Source organism: Festucalex cinctus, chromosome 20 (genome assembly GCF_051991245.1).
Source record: "Festucalex cinctus isolate MCC-2025b chromosome 20, RoL_Fcin_1.0, whole genome shotgun sequence".
Lineage (NCBI taxonomy): Eukaryota > Metazoa > Chordata > Actinopteri > Syngnathiformes > Syngnathidae > Festucalex > Festucalex cinctus.
This window is the reverse complement of record NC_135430.1, coordinates 14,245,840-14,265,717: the sequence shown is the minus strand read 5'-3', so window position 1 is coordinate 14,265,717 and position 19,878 is coordinate 14,245,840. Positions and strand designations below refer to the sequence as shown.

Genomic DNA, 19,878 nt, shown 5'->3' with positions numbered 1-19,878 from the left:
AACATTTTCTTTTCTGCCTTTTTCATTCGATTCATTCGATTTTTTTGCAATTTTATGTACATTTTATGGTAAATTTTTGCTTTTCCTCTTTACTTTTGGGCATTTTATGGTCACTTTTTGGCTTTTTATTTTTTTAAACCTTGTTCATCTTTTTCCAACAACTAAAAAAAAAAAATAAAAAATAAAAATCTCTTAATAAAGTGTTTACTGTGCTGTAAATGTATTTACATAATTAGTACACCAGCTGCAACCAGGACTTGAGATGAAGATCGGGAAACTCACAATGTCAAGATGTAGCGCGAAACTGAACTGTATATGGCAGTGAACAAGCTGAGGAAATGTTCCAGGGCTCTTCGCTAAGAACACAGCGGGCATGCTGATGATTCCACTTTTACTCATAAATGTATATTAGATGGTCTTGAACGCACACTGTTGGGATGAGGAATGTGATGATGTCAATCTTGTCCAAGACGCGAGCGGATTCTCATCTCATCTACTGATGTTCATGCCTCCTCCAGGTGGCACAATTCCTTCATTCTGATAGAATTTGTTTTGGGAGAGGAAAAAGATCCCGGCCTGGCACATCCCTGTGTGCAGTAATTAATCCCACCAGCCTCCAAAGCTGAACCCTTGATTCTGCTTCCAGAACCGCATCTTCAGTTCTTCGCATACTGCCAGTCTTTACTTGGATTCTGCACTCGCCATCATTGTATCACTGGAGTCTTTGTACTACATCAGTGGTTCTAATATAAATGTGGAAAATATAGAAAATGCTCTTTGTGTGAGAGGTGGTGATAACTAAGAGGATGATATCTGATTTGCATAAATAGCCACCATTATCTATATGTATAAGCTGTTACAGCCCCATATCATATACAGTGCATTATAAAGATATAAAGGGCAGAGTGGGTCACATACAGTCTAGATATTTTTATATGATTGATCACATTGGATAAAAGGGAAACAGAAGGCTCTGTTTGGAGTTCAACCAAAGGTCTGGCATATCCCGCTGCCACATCCATACATTTATTGTACGATGCCTGCCGGTTATTTGTGCATTACAGGGCCACTTTGAGTGATACCATTCACAGTTTAATGTGGAAAGGGTGGTAGGAGGCAAGCCATTCATCATAAGCTCCTAAAAGTCACAAAGTGAGAAATGACAGAGCGCTCACAGAACATTGTTCAAACCTCTGGAAAGGCCAACCTCTCCATAACTGTTCTAAAAAAAAAAAAAAAAAAAAGTTAGTGAGGCTAGTAACCTGAAGCCTTTCACTGCAGCTGTCTTTCTGACAGAAATTAGATGGTTAGATAAAAACACATACACTGAGTACTGACATTTTATAAAACTGTAAAAAAAGAAGGGCACTGAGGCCCATCTAAAAGGCCACTCTGGTGAATAAGAGTTTGTTGATTCAACTGCATGCGCCCGTATTTGTATGACAATAATTTAAAAAAAAGGTCAGCGTGTGCAGTGCAGATACAAAAATGTTTAAAAAAAATCTTAGCAATTCATCAATATGATATAAACACATCATTTTTATTTTGCTCCAAATTGCCATTCATTTTAATTAGAAAATAATTATGAAAATGGAAGGCTTGCATAGTCAAACACAATCCGTTCTGCGACACTTGTGAAAAGTGAAAAACTTCGGTGGGAGAGCAACAGTTGCTGTTCGCTAATTGAATGTCAATGGCATGAAAACACTGGCAAGCAGCATTCAATAGACACTAACACTGTACTAGCCACGTGATAAACTGCAAACCTGCTCTCTTTGTTTACTAGGCCACTCCCCTTAAATGACAAATGTCAACACACAAACAAACATCCAAGTTACTTAATTATGTTATTTGCTTTATATTTTACGCTAAAGTGCAATTAATCTTTAACAAAACTAAAGAGCAAACAAAAAAATGTCTTTTTTTTTATGTACTGTACATTTTCTTCATTAGTACGTTTGCGTACTGCAAAATTTCCAGCTGAACAACCCTAACCCTAACCCTGTCAATTTTTGTGCCACTGTAGAGCCCTAATTAATTTCGCCTATGTGACGGTAAACTCTCCACCAAGTGAGAGAGATCAAGAACTTAAATTTGGGGGGGGGGGAAAGACGTTTACATAAATATATTTGTCCCAATAAAAGACCACTTCTTCATTGGACGCTAAACTACATATGGGCATTTTTTTAAGGACGAATGGAGGCAGATAAACACACAACAAATAAAAACATATTCTTTGGCCCCTCCCCTTATGTAGTTATAGTGCCAGTTTTTCAAAGCAGAGTTCCACAGATAGAGCTTTTTTTTTTTAGCATTTCGAGTGATATTTCATCGTCACAAAAAAAAAACAACTAAAATAATAAATAAATAAATAAATAAATAAAAACGTTTGTTTCTAGCTTTTTTATTCTTTCGTAATCAGTAGTAAAACATGGATAACACGTGTTATGGACCACAAAGCAGAGAAAACGACTTCTTTTTAAAAAAAAATAATAATAATATAAAGTCGAGTATAGAACAGCGTTTTTGGCACTAATATTTTTTGACTGAGAAAGAGCTTTTGATGACAAAATAGTAATTGATTTACAGATATACAACCCATGTTTTTTTCCCATATTTCCTAAATGTGTCCGTAATCTAAGGGACAAACCAAGATTCACCCCATCGTAATTATCTTCTACTCAAAAGCTGTTCTGATCGCCAAACCAAAGTGATGCAATCCCGCCATTCACATACCTGAATTTCGCAAACAAACTGGCTGCGACCATCTTCTCTGCCTATCTGTTGAAAAATGACATATGCACTGGTGGCAGTTAACGGTTGGATTCCAATTGACTAATATTAACGACCAAGGCGAGATTACACATTTCACAATGGCAGTTAATTGTGATTCTCGTCTTAATCTGCATATTTATGTCCCATCTGACAGACCTTACGTGAAGAAAAATACCTTGTTTTAGTAACAATTGCATTTGTGTACGTCGTTTCATTCAAATATTCACCCGATTCACAACAATCGATGACAGTTGTTGAGCACGAAGCATCCCAGCACGGTCCAATAAGGTTTAGTTTACTCAAGTAATAAACACTAGAGCGACAACCGTTGAGGCTTTTCTATCTGCCAGCTGATTAGGTAGTGCGGCCCCATTAATCACAAACAACAGCTTTGGTGAAGGCTAATCTATTCTAATCAAATCAAAACAAATTGGTCCTATTGTTTGGAGAGGAGTGTGACTGCTTGGCAGTGAGAGAAATTACATGGCTTCAGAATGAGCTCTGCCTTGGAAAGCTCTAATTGAGAAATTGGAGTCATCTCATCCCAGCAGATTGGCTGAAGGAAGTAAGAGATCACTGGCGCCAAAGAGTGGGCTTTTGCATCAAGCCGCTTCCACTTTGATGGGAAGTTAGTCATGGAGGTGCCAGAGAGTGCTAACGCGCGCTAAGCCAACTTGGCTCGAATGGCAGCATGCTTTAAAGCCAAAAAGCTCAATAAGCTCATGTTTCTGGCCACGTAGCACTGTAACACCAGCATCTTCAATTCCATCCTCAAACACGACACATCATACAACAAGCACTGAACGTCTACGTTGGGTCAGCGTAATTTTGTTTTATGCGGAAAAAAACTGCCTTTTCTTGGATTTCATCCTTCACTTAGAGAAGTAGTTAGAAATGGGAGACTTATATTTCCCTGCAGTACAATATAACCTTTATCTTCCTTTTTAAATTGCACACAAACATTGCTTCCTGAAAAGCGACGGAAATTTCTCTCAATATGCAAAACTGTGTTCACAGACCCCTTTCCGGGTTTCCTGTGATGTATATTTGAGATATGCAAATATGACATTTCTCTTCTTGTGATTGCTTCTTCAATCCCTGCTCCGCTTCCCACTCTTTCTATCGTTCGCTCTCAGTCAGTAAAAGGTGAAACGTCACCCGTTCATTTACTCAAAACTGAACAGCAGGTTAAAAGAATGGTGGGATTTGTTCATTTTAACTTTTATTCATTCGGTTAATTAAAGATATATTTAGATTTTACAGATCCCGACCTGTGCTTTTGTTGACTTGATTGTATTAGTTTTAGTTTTGTTACATATTAAGTCTTGTTTTCCTATCTTCCATATCTTTTTTTTCTTGTTTAGTTTCTGTAAAACGTACAAACTGGGCAACAATGATCAATTTTCAATACAAATGAACAATAACTGCCAACAGTAGTTCACAATTTTTTTTAAACAAAAATCAAATGTGCAATGTTCACATACAGTTGTAAATTATATACATAAGAAAAGTAAAATAAAATACATTTCTTCAAAATATTATATATGAGTTTATGGCTTGTCTTGCTCGTTATTTTTTCATTTACACCTGTTCTCGTTAGCCCTGTTACTTGTGCCAACTAATCAACTCCCTCCAGACATGCAGGTCTTGTCCAGGTGCGCTTCGTTATCTCGTCAAACCCGTATAAATATGGAAAGAATGACGTGAAAGAGAAGAGATAAAAAGCCTACTTTACATTGCTTACTTTATTTGTGTATTTGTGAAGCTGTGGGATATATTTGAGCAAAAAAAAAAAAAAAGCTTCGTTGCTGTCTCACTGTTATGTTTCCTGGCGAAATGTCATTGGCCAATAATACCGTGTTGTGGGTCCTGAAGTGGAAGCTTGGCTTGGGCGGCTTGATGCTGCGAAAAAGCCTGAAAACAGATGCTATTCAGCAAAACGTGTGAGACTTTTTAAGCCATGTTCATTTATTTTGTCAGGAAAGCACATGCTACTCTGGGATTAGCTGCCAGGAAGCAGCTAGCTGAGATTGCAACATTGTGGTGTAATATAATTAAATAAGAGTGATGTTTGTAATATTTATTTGTAGAAAAAAAATTAAATGTAGAAGCACAGTGGCTTGAGGTTATCAAACGCCCGCTCCCCACACTGAAGAGGCTCGGAGCCAGAATTCATACTAATAATGTATGTTAGATTTAGTCTGTAGAATAAGGTTGAGGACGTTGCTAAGAGGAATATAAAGTCACTCGTCTCGCTCTTGAGTGTCTTCATTGAGTTTCAATCTCTTCAACACATCTTGAAACTGATTTGAGATGACCAAAATTCAATAAACATGGCACTCAGTGCAAACTACTTAACAGCTGTGGCTTTTGTGAAGCCAAACTAGTTTCAAGGCAAAACTCTGTCGTGAATGGGCACACTGACTCTTGTAATGAGCTGCAGGTGTTAAGTGTTTTCAAGTCCAAGTTTGCTTTTGCTAAGTGCATTTGCGGCAGTAGAGCGATAGGAACGGCAGTCATGTTGATGGCACTGCGCCACAAGGGTGCTTCGTTTTGCCGTGGTGGGGTTTAGGTGTGCTTCCTTCAAATTCAGATGAAGCATCCCTAAAAAAAAAACAAAAAACACCTGGCTGAGTAACAAAAAGAAGAAGAAAAAACATCACCCTTGGGTGGAGATGTAAATTAAATTGGGTAGGCTTAGATGCTTTGCAATTGAAGGGGCTGATTCTATCTATACCCTTCAGGTACTTGATAGGAAAACAACAACAGACACAAACTCTCTTTGTGAGTGTGAGGCTGACTTCATAACATTTCCTCTTAAATTGAATTACATCAAAGCAATTTTTTGTAAATAGGCAATGAAGAATCATTTTCGGTATTGGGGGAAATGTTTCAACTCTCCCATCGCCTCCGCACCACTCGTCCAATGCTGCTGCAATTATTTTTGGCACTATTCAGTTTTTACCCTTCACGTTTCATTAATGTGTGGCACTGCAAGCTGCAGAATTCAAACCTTCAATTAGTGGTTGCAGTGATGATTTCTCAATTGGCATTTGGAAGCACCTGCAAGAAAGCACACGGAAACACTTTTAATGTTTATAAATGAGCTCTGAGTATATAAATGAGTGTGTGCGTGTGCGCGCATGCCCCCTTGTGTTGATCATGGTGAGGTAGGAGCTCATCCCCAGACTAGTACCTATATTTGAGAGTGCCAATTGAGTGGAAGAATGCTGATCTAAAGAAAAGCTTGCTCAGACAATGTCTAATCTAAGTGCTAGTGCAAGGTAGACAGCTGGTCTAACGTAATATATACACTCTAATTCATGCATCAAACTTTGACCACAGCTCTCCCACAGATCCACTAGCCTTTGCTCATCTGCGAAAATACCAACACTGGATTTAACCTACCTCCATGTAGAATTCTGCCGTTCGTGAAAATAGAGTCCCCAGAGTTTTAGGAACTCTGGCAGTCCGGTGGTTGCCGTGATGTTTTTGTTTTGACTGTTTACTCATTTTGATTAGTTTGACTGGTTCTTTTCGTGTCATGTTTCTGGTTAGGTTTGTGATATTCCTGTGGGTGCATGCTGTTGTCAATCAGGAGTTTCAGCCAGTCTCATTAGCTTCCTACTTCCCCTCCTGTGTCATAGCATTTAGTTCCTTCCCTTGTCTTGAGTCTTCCCCTGCTGTGTCTTTTCTGTTAATTAGTCAGAGCGTATTTAGCGCCCCTCCGCCTGTACCGTGCTTATTAGTTTATTGTTTTGTTGCGCTGCGTCTTGTCATGCCTTGTTATGTCATGTCAAGTCATGTCAACTGATAGAAGATACAATGGTCTTAGTTGTCATGTTTATTGCCGCTTCATGAGTTACTCTTGAATATTTTAGAACAATTAAGCCCCCTAGCAAAAGGCCATAAGCCACAAAGGCTCTTTCTTCTGAATTCAGCTAAATGGAACACGTCGGCTTCCCTCAAAGAGAGCAAACAAATTTCCACAGAATCCTTATTATTAGAATTCTATATGTGCTCTCGTGCACAGTAGCCTCCCTTTTAAAACAAGTGGAATGCATAAAACCATCTCATTGTGATAAATATATGGTTTATGCTATGAATACAGGCAATTATAATACATTTTAGGGGAGCATCAAATATTCAGGCTTGGACCCTTTCTCCTGTGAATAGCAGGTGTCCACTGTACTTTAAAATAAATACAATGCAACTGTTGTACCACAATGCGTAGACTAGAATATAATTTTTTTTAGTCAAGTGCGAGAATGATGGGATTTCTATCAATACCTTAAGGTGCCTTGGATGTGGAGTACCATGTATCAGAAGCTTTTTCATCAGTGATAAAATACTGTTTGTTTGTGGTGACTCAGAAGCTTATTCCTGAAACAAATTCCCTCTGCTATTCTAACCACATTGTTTGTTTGCATATCACATTTGATAGGCTTGTTTCGTCCCCTTTTATTGTTATTTATGCCATACAGGGTTTCAGTCCACTGTTATTTCCTGAACAGCGAGCAGGACTGATAAACGGCAGTGATTTGCCGTTTGACAGAGTGTTTGACAGTTTTCTTATTTCCCTAGCTCAGAGGGCCCCTCATCAGCTAATTTCAACATGGCAGCCTCAGAAGCTGAAGTCTTCAGGGAAATGTCATTTTTAATTAAATCCCAGGTCCTTTAAGATAAGCAGTTGGGCGTTAATTTCACCCAGGGCGTGACGTTGTCAGGAGCCCAGGAGCATGACGTCTGTCTGTCAACATTAATCATCATGTGTAAACTGTCCGTTTTTACCCGTCTTCTTTTCCCAGTAAACAGGAGTTCCTTGTTTGCCTGCCAACAAAACCAGGCCATATTTCTAACCTAATGACATGAACGACAAGGGGATTATCAATCCATCCATTTTGTGAATCACGTATCCTCACTAGAGACTTGCTGGAGCCTTAATTTACCAGTTGCAGGTGACAAGGGGAATGTGATTAATGGCAACACAGTAGCCTATGCACTGTAGGCTATATGTTTACAGTAGCCTATTTGTTGAATGCTTTTCCAAATTGGTGACTTTTAAGACTCTTTTGAGGATTGAAATATGCTAATAGAGTGTAGCACAAAACTAGTGACTTTTTCTGGTCTTTTGAAGACTTGGTAAAGAGGTGGAAGCATGTAATAGGCTTCAATCTTTATAAACATGTTTTTATGCAAGAAAAATAGCACTGTATTGTATAAACAACTTAAAAAAAAACAATGAACAAAAATGTTAAGAAAAAGTGATCACATGCATAACATAGGCCTACAATGAACGGTCTATTAGGGGTTTAGCATATTTCATTAGCCGTCTGTTATATTACACGGCTTTTCCCACTGCACTAATAGAGCACAGCTATGCCCTTTCACTGTCTCGCTCTCTTCAGTTACATATTGTTGCCTGTCTTTCCCCCAAATATATTAGTGTGTATATGAATGGATGAGTGGGGTAAACTTAATGAAGTTGAGTCTTGCATTAGTTTATGAGGCCGAGGTAACACATTCAATATGGCGGATCCGATGACGTATCCCAATGAGGGAAGATCCGCTCATGGCTCTATTCAAAATGGTCACGTCCCCCATGTGACACGATTCACCAATCGAATTCAGATACTTTTGGGGGGCAAGCAAGAGTCCAAAACGTCTTTGTACTTCAACTGAGTTTTTATAGGATTTTGTAAAATTAGTTTTTCTGTCCGTCCTCAAAGGGCGTGCTTGAGTTACACGCACTCAACATCTTCGTGTATTTTCGTACATTTCCGTTTAACTTCGTCACGGCTGGAACAAACACCGCCTCCATTTTGGTCTCGTGTGTATGTTTGTGCACCGTTGATGTAAACTGGAGGTACAACAGGACCGAACGCAGAGGCACTATATATACAGAAATGGACGGGTAATGTTTTGTTATATTCGTACTAAATTCCACTGGGTGAGCGAATGCGTAGTTAATTGGATTAAGTTAGTAATTCCAGCGTTAACGGGTTTCCATAGCCACGCGCTGACTGCCTTACTGGGAACGTGCCTATCATTATAACCTCACAGAACTGTAGTAGCTTTGTTATTATTTATATTTATTTCAATTATGAGTTTACGCTGGCCGCATTAAATACAGTCGAATAATAGTGACGTTGAGCCACCTTTTTATTTCGCCAATGAAAGGAACGTTACATCGGTCACCCTTTGTGTTTAGCTTGTATATAAGGTTAGCTCACAAAGCATTGACTGGACCTGCATGTTCACTTCGACTCTATTTAGTTTAGTTCATTCTCCAATATCATTTAACAAAGTATTAATATCGTTATAACCTGGAACTATAGCAGCGGTATCCAAACTATGGCCTGAGTGCCATTTGTGCCCCGCCGTCCATTTATAAGTGGCCCCAAAATGACATTTGCCCCCAAAGCATTTCTAAATATTCAAAGAAGCTACTTACAATTCAACAACTAACAACATCTCTCCTCATAACATTAACACTGAAACAATTTTTTTACAAGCGAAAATGGCTTCCTCCATTCTGTTCTGTGTCAAGGCGCAATTTATGAGGTATCATCATAGGATTGTTCTGCACAGTTCAGTGAATGGGGATATTTTCTGGTTACAGGGGTTCGGCCACCCCAGAATCTTGTAAAATCATAAACTATTTGACTTTTTGCAATCGGTTGATTGACTGATTTTGGTGTGTTTGATAGATTAAAGTAAATATGAATGAATGAATAAATGTCAACGTGGCCCTTGCATCCTTCGATTGTTCTGTACATAGCCCTCAGAGGAAAACAAATTGTGCACACCCCTGCCTTAAAGTAAAACGTCAAGTGGAAACCCATCATTAAACATTGTCGATATATGTCATAACCACCCAATTGAAAGCTTCACTGCACGGTGATGTAAACCCAGTCTAATTTTAAATAACGTATAGCTTTTACAAGCTATAAATATGATTAAATGTACACCATCTCGTGTATGGATATTGCAATTTCAGCATCATAGCTATTAATTTCATCCTAACCTTTAAGTTACTCAAGTGGGTGATTTCAGTTGCATGTATTGCCATTAAAATGAACATATCTCAACTATGGCAAAGCTGTTCCTAAGCAATATATACAGTCAGGTCCATAAATGTTTTTGGCATTGACACAATTATCATATGTTTTTGGCTGTAAACATCACGACAATGGAAGTAAAAGGAACAAGATGTGCTTAACTGCATACTTTCAGATTTAATTTGACCAGTGATGGACTTACTAAACTTCTACAAACTATTCCTCATATGCTTGCTACTTTATAAGGGGGCAATGGGACAAATTAACAATCGTAAACCGAACGGTCACTTTTTATTACTTAATACGTACTTTTTAATACTTTGTCCGGCGACTGTGGCTCAAAACCTCTGTTTTGGGGAAAAGATTAGTTACAGTGATTTTAACAAATTACTCATGTCTACTTAGCATAACCCTTCACGTTTTTGCATTATATTTAATATAATATTTTATTACTGTTATTTCTTTGCATGGGACAGCTGTCACAACACTACAGTAGAGAGTTGACATAGTAGTCTTTTGAAAGTCTTTTGACTTAATGAGATATTATTTATTTTTCAGCATCAGCGATGTTGCAGTTGGAGTGAAGGTGAGTAATCTTGTTTCCTGCACCTCATGATCATTTTTGGACAGTGTACCTTGACCCCCCCCCAAAAAAAAACAACAACTACATTTTTACCATATTTATTAATATTTCTGCATCACACAACCTAAAAAAAAAATCCACAATTTAATAGTTAAACCGTATTAGATATGGTGATCGCTTGCCAATTTAAATTGTTTGTTGCGTCTTGAATCAATGCATGAGGATTTATTGCATTGATGCAATGTTTTCTCAGCTATATCCACTTCCATTATATTTTATTAAAACAAAATGCATGCATAAACATTTGCCAGCCAATGTTGTTTCTCAGCATATCAAAAAATCAGCAATGGTGCAGAGTTGGTATCTCAGTGTCATCACAGGCGAAATCAATCCACACATCAGTCATATCAATAACAAAGCCGGCATCCCGCGGTCATTCTCGCTCCATGATGTGATGTGCAAGGTGGTCACATTTTTCAGAGCGGGTACAAACAGGACAACCTAGAGATAAATGTCATCATATTTTATGAGTTAGCTGGTTTGGGTTTTGAATTATGTATGTCTTTGAGTTGTCTTCATGTTCTTTTTATCAAGTGCTCTTGTTATTTGTCTTATGTAACAGACATCTTCAAAAAGAAGTCTTGGGAATTATATTTTTATTTGTTTTTTTAATGTTATTTTTTTCATTTTAAATTATTTTGTAATCACAATTATTATTTTAATTATTTATTGTTTTTCTTAAAATAATTTTTCAATTATAATGCTTTAATCTGACTGTATTTGTCCCGTTTTTCTGTTTTAGAGAGGATCAGAAGAGCTGAGTATGTACAACAGTCCCAACTCTGGCATGAGCAGTATGAGTGGTGAGTTTTTGCTGACTGCTAGTGAAAAACACTAAATGAAGCACCTAAAATAGCAATAGTCAGGTATTACCTAACTTGCAAGAGGTATTACATGCTGCATGTTGTATGTCCAGGTCACCCCATTAAAAAAAAAAAGTTTGGAGTCCATCCATCCGCCATTTTGTTCTGTCACATATGTGACAAATGATGTCAGATAAGACATATATATATATATATATATATATATATATATATATATATATATATATATATATATATATATATATACAATTTTCCCTAATAACTATATATTTGTAATATTCTGTTCAGATGGGAGTTCTAGTGGCAGCGAGAGTAAAAAGCTGAGGGTGGAGGAGGCGCCACCATCTCGTGTGCTTCACATCAGGAAGTTGCCCAACGAAGCCTCAGAGACAGAAATCATTGCTCTCGGCTTACCTTTTGGGAAAGTCACTAATATCCTGACACTTAAGGGAAAGAACCAAGTGAGTGCAAAATATTATTTGATACCATTTCATCAAATAAATTTGACATTTTTTTTTAATTTAATCTGCCAATGAAAGGCCATTAAGTATTATTATTGCCATTAAATATTAATTTACTTTTATACCCTCGACCTTCCAGGCTTTTTTGGAGATGGGCACCGAGGATGCTGCCATCACGATGGTGAACTATTACACCACCATAAATCCTCATATCCGCAACGTCCCCGTCTTTATTCAATACTCAAATCACAAGGAGCTCAAAACTGATGCTGGCAATCAGGTTAGTGCTGTCGGGGTAATTCATTGGACTGATAAATTAGTCAGAATCAAATGTTGTACATGCATAGGAAATTGATTGCTTGACCTCTTGGCGGGGGACAGTCTCTTCTAAATGAGTGACACTTTTTGTCTTTTGCCTGCAGCGGACTCAGGCGGTGCTGCAGGCGGTTTCAGCGGTTCAGTCTGGGGGGTCACCTGCCTCTGATGTGCAGGAAATACTTGCTACCGCCTCAAGTCCAGTGCTGCGGATCATCATTGACAATATGTTCTACCCTGTAACACTGGATGTGCTACAACAGGTAGAAATGAAGTTTGTTTTTGTTGTAGAGTGTAGTATTTGTTATATTAGCACCGTTTTGCAATACTGTTCAGAATTAGACCCCATTAAGGTTTAAGGTTGTAGTTAATTTTGTTCCCAGATTTTTTCCAAGTTTGGTACCGTCATGAAGATAATCACATTTACCAAGAACAACCAGTTCCAGGCCCTTTTGCAATTCAGCGAACCTGTCAATGCACAGCAGGCTAAACTGGTAAGAAATTAAATAGCCCTCTTTTGTTAAAATCCAAATATTTTGTGTGGACCACATATAGTAATGTCAGTCACTGAGCCTTTGCCCTGTTAGGCACTTGACGGTCAGAATATCTACAATGCGTGCTGCACACTGCGGATTGACTTCTCCAAGCTTGTCAACTTAAATGTCAAGTATAATAACGATAAGAGTCGTGATTACACGCGGCCCGAGCTGCCGGCTGGTGATGGCCAACCCAGCATGGATCCTGCAGTCGCTGTAGCACTCAGCAAAGACAACTCCCTCCTCGGTAAGATTCCAGGTAGATACAACTTTTCTCTACTTCCGCAATACAATTCAAAGCCACTTTTTTTTTTTTTTTTTTTAATTCAGCTAGCTTGGTTTTATTTGATTTACTATTTTTTTTTTTTTTATTAATTTCCTGTCAGGAGCCCTGAACCCACTCAGTGCAGCAGCGGTAGCTGCTGCTGCTGCTGGACGGGTGGCGCTAGCGGGACAGACGGCGTCCTGTGGGGTGCTGTTGGTCAGCAATCTGAATGAAGAGGTCAGTAACACGCAGCCCTGACACACACCAGCTCCAGCAAGGAACTAACTATTAACACTGACACATTTACCCATCACCTAATCATGCAGCTTGTTGGTTAATCTGAACTATTTTATGAGTGTTGCCATTTCCAGCCACACTGCCTATTATTGTAGGCAGTTAAACACTGAACGTAATAAAAAGTCAACATGACTATTAAAGGGGAACTTAAAAATAGTTCTTTACAATATTATGTTTTTTGTTGCCCCCCTCATGTCAACACGGTATTGTGATTAATATTGTGTTTGTGGAATATGAAAAAGCAGCAATATTTTATCCATCTCAGGGGTGGCCATTTTGCCACTGAAAATGACATCACAGTTTCTCAGGTGATAACCCATCCAATGTCATGTGGTCAGACTAACAAGAAAACAGGTGAGCTGTGATTGGCCGTTATCAGAGTCCTTGGGCAACTGTGATGTTACTTTCAGTCGACAGCATTTGACAAAATGGCTGCCCCTGAGATGGATAAAAATGGGTGGATTAGGGCTGTGCAATTAATCGAAATTCAGTTAGAATTGCAATGATTACGCACCACAATTACAAAATCAGCATCATCAGAAAAAATTAATACATAAAAATTGTTTTGTTTAAATGTATACATTTGCACCTTTTTTAAATTTTAAAATAGCTAATTGAATAAATTTTGTTTCATCCAAAAGGAACTTGCAGAATTATAGTGTCTCAAAGAATTTTATACTTTTTATTGTTTTTTACGTTTAAACATTTTCTTGTTTTGTACCAAAAAAAAAAAAAAAAGTCCTACTGCACAGTGCACAAGCTGCACTCCAACTTCAAGTTAAATAAATAAATAAATAAATGTTAATGTAAATTCTGTTCGGTCCAAAAGGAACTTACATAATTACAGTGTGGATTATGATTTTGCTGCTTAATTCATATTCCACAAACGCAATATTAAGTGTGGCTACATAGAACATATAATTGTAAAGAAGAAAGTAGAGTCAATTCCTGTCATCGTCCTGTTTCTTATTGTTTACAAATTACCTCCCTCACTAGAAGGCTCTGTCTTTTACTTCACCTTTATGTTCCATTATATTGGAAAAAGTTTTCTGACTTGATTATCAACATCAAATCTGGCCGTCTAATGGCCATCAGCCTGTCATCTCTGCGTATGAGTGGTTGTGTCATCCTAATTCTATAACAGTATCATACTGAACTTGTGAAGTTATGATACTGCGCTTCAGTGTCATTGTAGCCTGCAGGACTTATGTGAATGCCACATTTGGCTCATCGGGCCTTCACATCAACTCGAGCATGTCCAACAGAATTTGAATTGCATGCTCGGCATTGCTCGCAAAGGCAAATGTTGGCACTTGTATCGTTTGCACTAATGTTCTCCCTCACTGTGCAATTGTATCTTTTCAGATTGCTGCATGTTGTTTGTTATCCCACGCTCACGACTCGATTTGTTAATTTTATTATTTTTTATTTTTATGTGAATGTATTTATTACCCTTTGCTTTTCCAGGGTGAAATACATTTTGTTGCAATTATTGCTGAAAACATTGATCCAAGCCATGATCGCTGACCTGCATTCAGTGTACTGACCTATATTTTTTTGTCCCCCCCCCCCTCACATTTTTTTTTCCCCACCCAATTTACATTTACCTTTCATTTCCCAACTGTTCCCCGTCCTCCTTTCTCTTCTCCATGTAACCCCTCTTTGTGTTGGTGGGGGGTGTTTAACCTCTCGAAACCAACACTTCCTCCCCTTCAATATGACCCTGCACCCCTTCGAAACCTCTTCACGCCTTTTCTCTCCTCCTGCATGACCACCATGTCCATCACTCTCCGGGGGGAGAACAAAAAACACCATTCCTTCTACCTACCTCCGTTCTGGATCGATCTGTCCATCTCTACCTCCGCTCCGCTCCGACTCTTCTACCTCTCTACCTGTCTCACGCTGCTTGTTGCTCTTCTCTCCCTCTAAAGATGGTTACGCCCCAAAGTCTGTTTACCCTCTTCGGTATGTTATCGTTGGCTCTTGCTCTCCTCTCTTTTCTGCTATCTACTCTTTATTTTTCTATTTTCATCCTCTTTATATTCTCATTACAATTGTTTAGTCGTTTTTAATATCACAAGTGTGCTTAGTATGTATTTGCGCACAACAGCTTTTTAAGTAACCACGTAATTTAAAAGCTAATTGGTTTGGGTTAATGTTTATAATCTGTCAGGATTTCACTATAGGATAGGATAATGCATGGTTAAGCAATGTTTTTTGCATGTTTTTGTTTCTTGCCATATGACCAACAGTAACCTAATAACCAATTTAAGAGGCTGTTGTTTCTCTTTTTAAATATCTTTACCACACACCTCTCTCTGAAATCTTCTATAAATTCCATCTGTGTGCTCTCTTCTTCTCTCTTCTTTGATTCTCGTCTAAGATATCCTTGTGCGCTTTTTGTTTTAGTTTCCTAACTTGTCTGCGTTTTGTGTCCACTCGCACGTGTCCTGGCTCTCATGTAGGCGTCTACGGTGATGTCCAGAGGGTGAAAATTCTTTACAATAAGAAAGACAGCGCTCTCATTCAGATGTCAGACGCCAACCAGGCTCAGTTAGGTGAGTGGTGGTTCAAATGGAAATCCTTGTCTTCAAATTATGTGGTTGTGAAATTGTGAAGTACTCAAAATTAATCAGCGTAAATGTTAAAAGAAACTGGGAGCAGTTTCAAGTCAATCCAATTTGTAAATGGTGACAAAAATCATCCTGGTATTCGCACTTATGTGTGCAAAGGAGAGGCAGAGGAGGAGCAGTTACAGTTTTTTGCACAAGAAGAAAATGCCTGTTTAATATTCGATGTTAGCCTAATGGCAAAGATACTACTTAACTTTTTAACTAGGGATGGGTGAGTTCCAATACCAGGTAGGTACCAGGGTGGTGTGCTCAAAAAATCTGAATGGGAATATATCATTGCGGGTCTCTTTACAATACATGTATTATTGATACGGAAGCATACATTTGACTATTTTCATAAAATTTATGTAAAGTAATGTGAAATATCAGGATACATATCACCATAATATATTACAAATATTCATCCTTTTTTTTTTTTTTTGAAATTCCAAATAGTCACGCCTTACCCACAATTCCCGATTTTGTACCCTATTTTTCCCCATTCATTCTTAATGGCAGATTCAACATTTCATATTTCCATCATTTCAAAGTAACATTCAAAACATTTAAGTCTTCCTTTCACTTTAGGGATGATTATTAGTCCATTCCATACTTGATTCTTCAAACCTTACTCATTGTCCTTCCTGATTCTTCAAACCTTACCCTATTCTCCAATTGATTCTTTATCACTTGCATCCGATTTTCGTGATTCCAATTTTAATCAATTCCACATATTCACATCACGATTGGATCCATTTCTTTTATTCCAAATATTCACATGGGCATGTGTCATGTGTATCACGATACATATCATATCATGAACTGTATCGTGAGGAGCTAGAACTTGGATTTAATAATCTGAAGATTTTTTTAGGTTTGCTACAGTAGATAGACAAACAGAATAATAGAAAGAGAAAGGAGGATCCCTTTTTGGATTCCAAGGGGAATTCACTCTGTTTTTTTTTTGTTTTTTTTTTAATTGTTTCCATCTACCTGTCTGAAGCCATGAGCCACTTGAATGGCCAAAAGATGTACGGGAAAATTATCAGGGCAACGCTGTCCAAACACCAAACGGTGGCACTTCCTCGCGATGGCCTGGACGACCAGGGCCTGACCAAGGACTATGCCAACTCTCCCCTTCATCGCTTCAAGAAACCTGGATCCAAGAACTTCCAGAACATTTTCCCACCGTCTGCCACACTCCATCTCTCCAACATCCCGTAAGTGCCACTGATCGGTTCTGTTGGTCATGTTTTTGGCAATGTGTGGTCTATTTAACGGGGTGTGAGTGAAATTGCTGTCATGTCATACCTTCTTTTCAGGCAAGATGTATCAGAGGATGACCTGCGACTGCTTTTCTCAAACTCCGGAGGCACTGTGAAAGCGTTTAAATTTTTCCAGTATGTACTTCTTTTTGACATCTCCAGAAGTGATTGACAACAGGGAAGGACGCTTCTGTTTACACTAGTTTCCTATTTTCCAGGGATCGCAAAATGGCATTGATCCAGATGTCAACCGTCGAAGAGTCTGTCCAAGCTTTGATTGACCTTCACAACTACAACATGGGATGCAACCAACACCTAAGAGTTTCATTCTCAAAGTCCACCATTTAATCTGTGAGATGTGAATTTGCTCAGTTTTCAGAAGCTGTCATTTGAGATAAACGTGACCTTTGTCATGTTCTTCAAAAAATGAGGATATTGCAGTTGACTCTCCCTGGCCAGCTGCTGTTAATACCTCCGGAAAATATTGACGTTGATTGTCATCCCGTATGCTAGTTTGATGTACATCAGCATTTATTTCTTAATGTAGACAAAAATATACATGTGCCTTATTTGATATCAGCTGTCCACAGGACACGCATTTGTTAAGAACCCCCATATGCTGGATTGTGTGTATTATGGATTGTGTAGTTTCCATTTTGAGTCACACCAGATAGACATTTCTGAAATGTACTTTAATGGCAGTCCGTAGCCAACAGGAGAATTTGAAAGTATAATGTGGCTTGCATATTTTTTTTTTTTTTTTTAATTGCTGGTTTTCAAACATTTCCATAGCAGTATGATGTAATTGTCAATAGCATTTGATTTGAAACAATGAATGGTTACAATACAGGTTGCTTGAGACTTATACTCAGTTGGACCAAAGTTTCTGTGCCTTAAGTATTCCTGTAATTAACGAAAAAAAAAAAAAGTTTGCATTTGCAGAAGACTGTCCTTATTTTAAAGTGTTCCTAAATTTCCCCTTATTATTTGTAAGATCAAAAATAACTATTGCATGAAATGGTAAATGAAAAATGGTTATGTATACTTTTTGCTTTCAGATTATTTGTTGTTTCTCAAATATGTAAGGTTCTTTCTTAATTAAAATATGTATTGTTTTCTAATTGAAAAGTCGTTTTCCAAGAATTTGAGTGCTGATTTGAGTCTGATGTATTCTGCATTTCTTCTGTAGCATGCTTAATAAAACATTTCTGAAATAGTTCTTCCTTCATCTCTCTCCCTTTTCTGTCTTGTTCTTAGTTTTGCTAGAAATGAAGCCAACATTGTATTTTTCGTGGCATTTTGAAAAGTCTTTCATTTCCTTGTAAAAGTGAAATGAATGCTTGTAATACTGACATAAAAGTGAAGACAGGAAGTTCAAAATTTGCTGCTTAAGAAAGAAAAAAAGCCTCACAAAATGTACTTCGCTCATTCAATTGACTTTATTCGCAACCTCTGCCAGTACTCGTTTAGTTTGGGCAGAGCTGGCTGTACCCTGATGTCCTCCCACACTCCAAAAATGACTCAAAATTGGCCGTAGTTGTGAGTGCTTGTCCATCCCCATGTATGCTCGTGCCCTGTGATTGATGGCAATTACTCCAGCTTTTATCCTTCCTCCCACCTGAGGTCAGCGAGTGATCGACTCCTGCTTTCTGACGACCCTGACCATGATAAACGGAATAAAAAATATGAATAATTGAAAATATAATCACAACGTCATGGCTCATTTTCTAATAATGGACCTCGTGTTTAAATGGTAGCGCTCTAGAATTTAATTTGACTATGTCATTGCAAATTCGTATGTGGTCTTGGTTCCATAAATCCTTTAAAATGAAAATCATGCCGAGTTTGACTTTTCTGGCACGGTGTCAAAAAATACATTAATAATAGGATGCATCACCGCTGCCATTTCAAATGCAGAGATGCCCGGAGGTCTTTCATGTCAGGAGGCGCGATGATGACAGCTCAGTTCAATTATGAAGCAGGCATGTTCTTTATCATCATGGTATGCACAATTACAACATAATTAACTCTGCTCATGTATGTGCGTGTGTGTGTGTGTGTGTGTGGTGGTGGTTACCATAGCAACAAGCCTCCCTCTTTGAGCTATGGTCAGTTTTCAGCTGTGCTACCACCAGTCAGTCTCCCACGACGACAACCTGTAAGATCTGTGTGGAAGCATCCTGTATTTATGCATTATTTAACTCCAACTTTATTGACAAATGCCAAGAAGCCTAATGAGCCAATGTTCTACTTTAATGCATGAAATCACATTTCCAGTCCTCGACTCTGCTGCATAATGAGTAGGCGTGGCCAAATCAATTTAGCTCCACCATCATTTTTACAGCCAACTCACAAGTGCGTTTAAGAACTCTTAGTTTCATAATGCATGCTCCCACATTTAAAAAAAAAAAAAAAAAAAAGAGAGAGTACCAATGACCCTGAGCCACAGTGCTTTATCTAATCCCTCATCTAGAACTGGTTTGCTTGGGTGACCCTACCAGAGACATTAAAGAGCCCGAAACAACATCACTGGGACATACAAAGCACTCCACCATGATAAAGTGACAGCTCAAGTAGTAGTAAGCAAGAGATTAGAGTTTAAGTAGCAAAGGCGCTGGTGTAAACCTGCAAGGGAATAAGACATATGAAATACATCTTAAACCTGTTGACTAGGAGCACAATGATGGAAAACAGGATCACAGACTCCTTTCCCTTGTGATGTAAAAGTCAGACGAGCTATTGATTAGTTATAGCCTTCTGTCTTGATACATTATGTCTTGTGCTTGGATAGAGGGATCCAGGATCAAGGCATTCTATTGAAATC

The 19,878-nt window shown here is 38.3% G+C and overlaps 1 protein-coding gene and 1 long non-coding RNA gene across 3 annotated transcripts; one reads left to right on the top strand and one right to left on the bottom strand.

Moving 5' to 3' along the window:
• Positions 1–4,835: 4,835 nt before the first annotated feature.
• Positions 4,836–6,435, bottom strand: LOC144008982 (uncharacterized). The gene is made up of 3 exons (XR_013280797.1): positions 6,184–6,435; positions 5,789–5,838; positions 4,836–5,379 (listed from the first exon to the last, which is right to left on the bottom strand). It is a non-coding gene; the product is annotated as an uncharacterized LOC144008982 (long non-coding RNA).
• Positions 6,436–8,416: 1,981 nt separating this feature from the next.
• On the top strand, positions 8,417–18,282 carry LOC144009451 (polypyrimidine tract-binding protein 2-like). Of its 2 annotated transcripts, none has more exons than XM_077509191.1 (14): positions 8,417–8,689; positions 10,395–10,422; positions 11,222–11,282; positions 11,592–11,764; positions 11,904–12,044; positions 12,187–12,342; positions 12,463–12,573; positions 12,667–12,862; positions 13,002–13,117; positions 15,109–15,142; positions 15,643–15,735; positions 16,793–17,009; positions 17,112–17,189; positions 17,273–18,282. In XM_077509191.1, the coding sequence occupies exons 1-14, from the start codon at positions 8,682–8,684 to the stop codon at positions 17,400–17,402; spliced, it is 1,542 nt and encodes a 513-aa protein (XP_077365317.1). In that variant the 5' UTR covers positions 8,417–8,681; the 3' UTR covers positions 17,403–18,282. The 2 variants fall into 2 exon arrangements, with proteins under 2 accessions (XP_077365317.1, XP_077365316.1); XM_077509190.1 differs by having other exon boundaries at positions 12,667–12,874.
• Positions 18,283–19,878: the final 1,596 nt, after the last annotated feature.

Bases quoted from the DNA above. Each gene is read 5' to 3' on its own strand.
- LOC144009451 (XM_077509190.1), top strand. The intron at 11,283-11,591 runs GTGAGTTTTTGC...TATTCTGTTCAG, and splicing joins TGGCATGAGCAGTATGAGTG to ATGGGAGTTCTAGTGGCAGC. The intron at 12,045-12,186 runs GTTAGTGCTGTC...TTTTGCCTGCAG, and splicing joins AAACTGATGCTGGCAATCAG to CGGACTCAGGCGGTGCTGCA.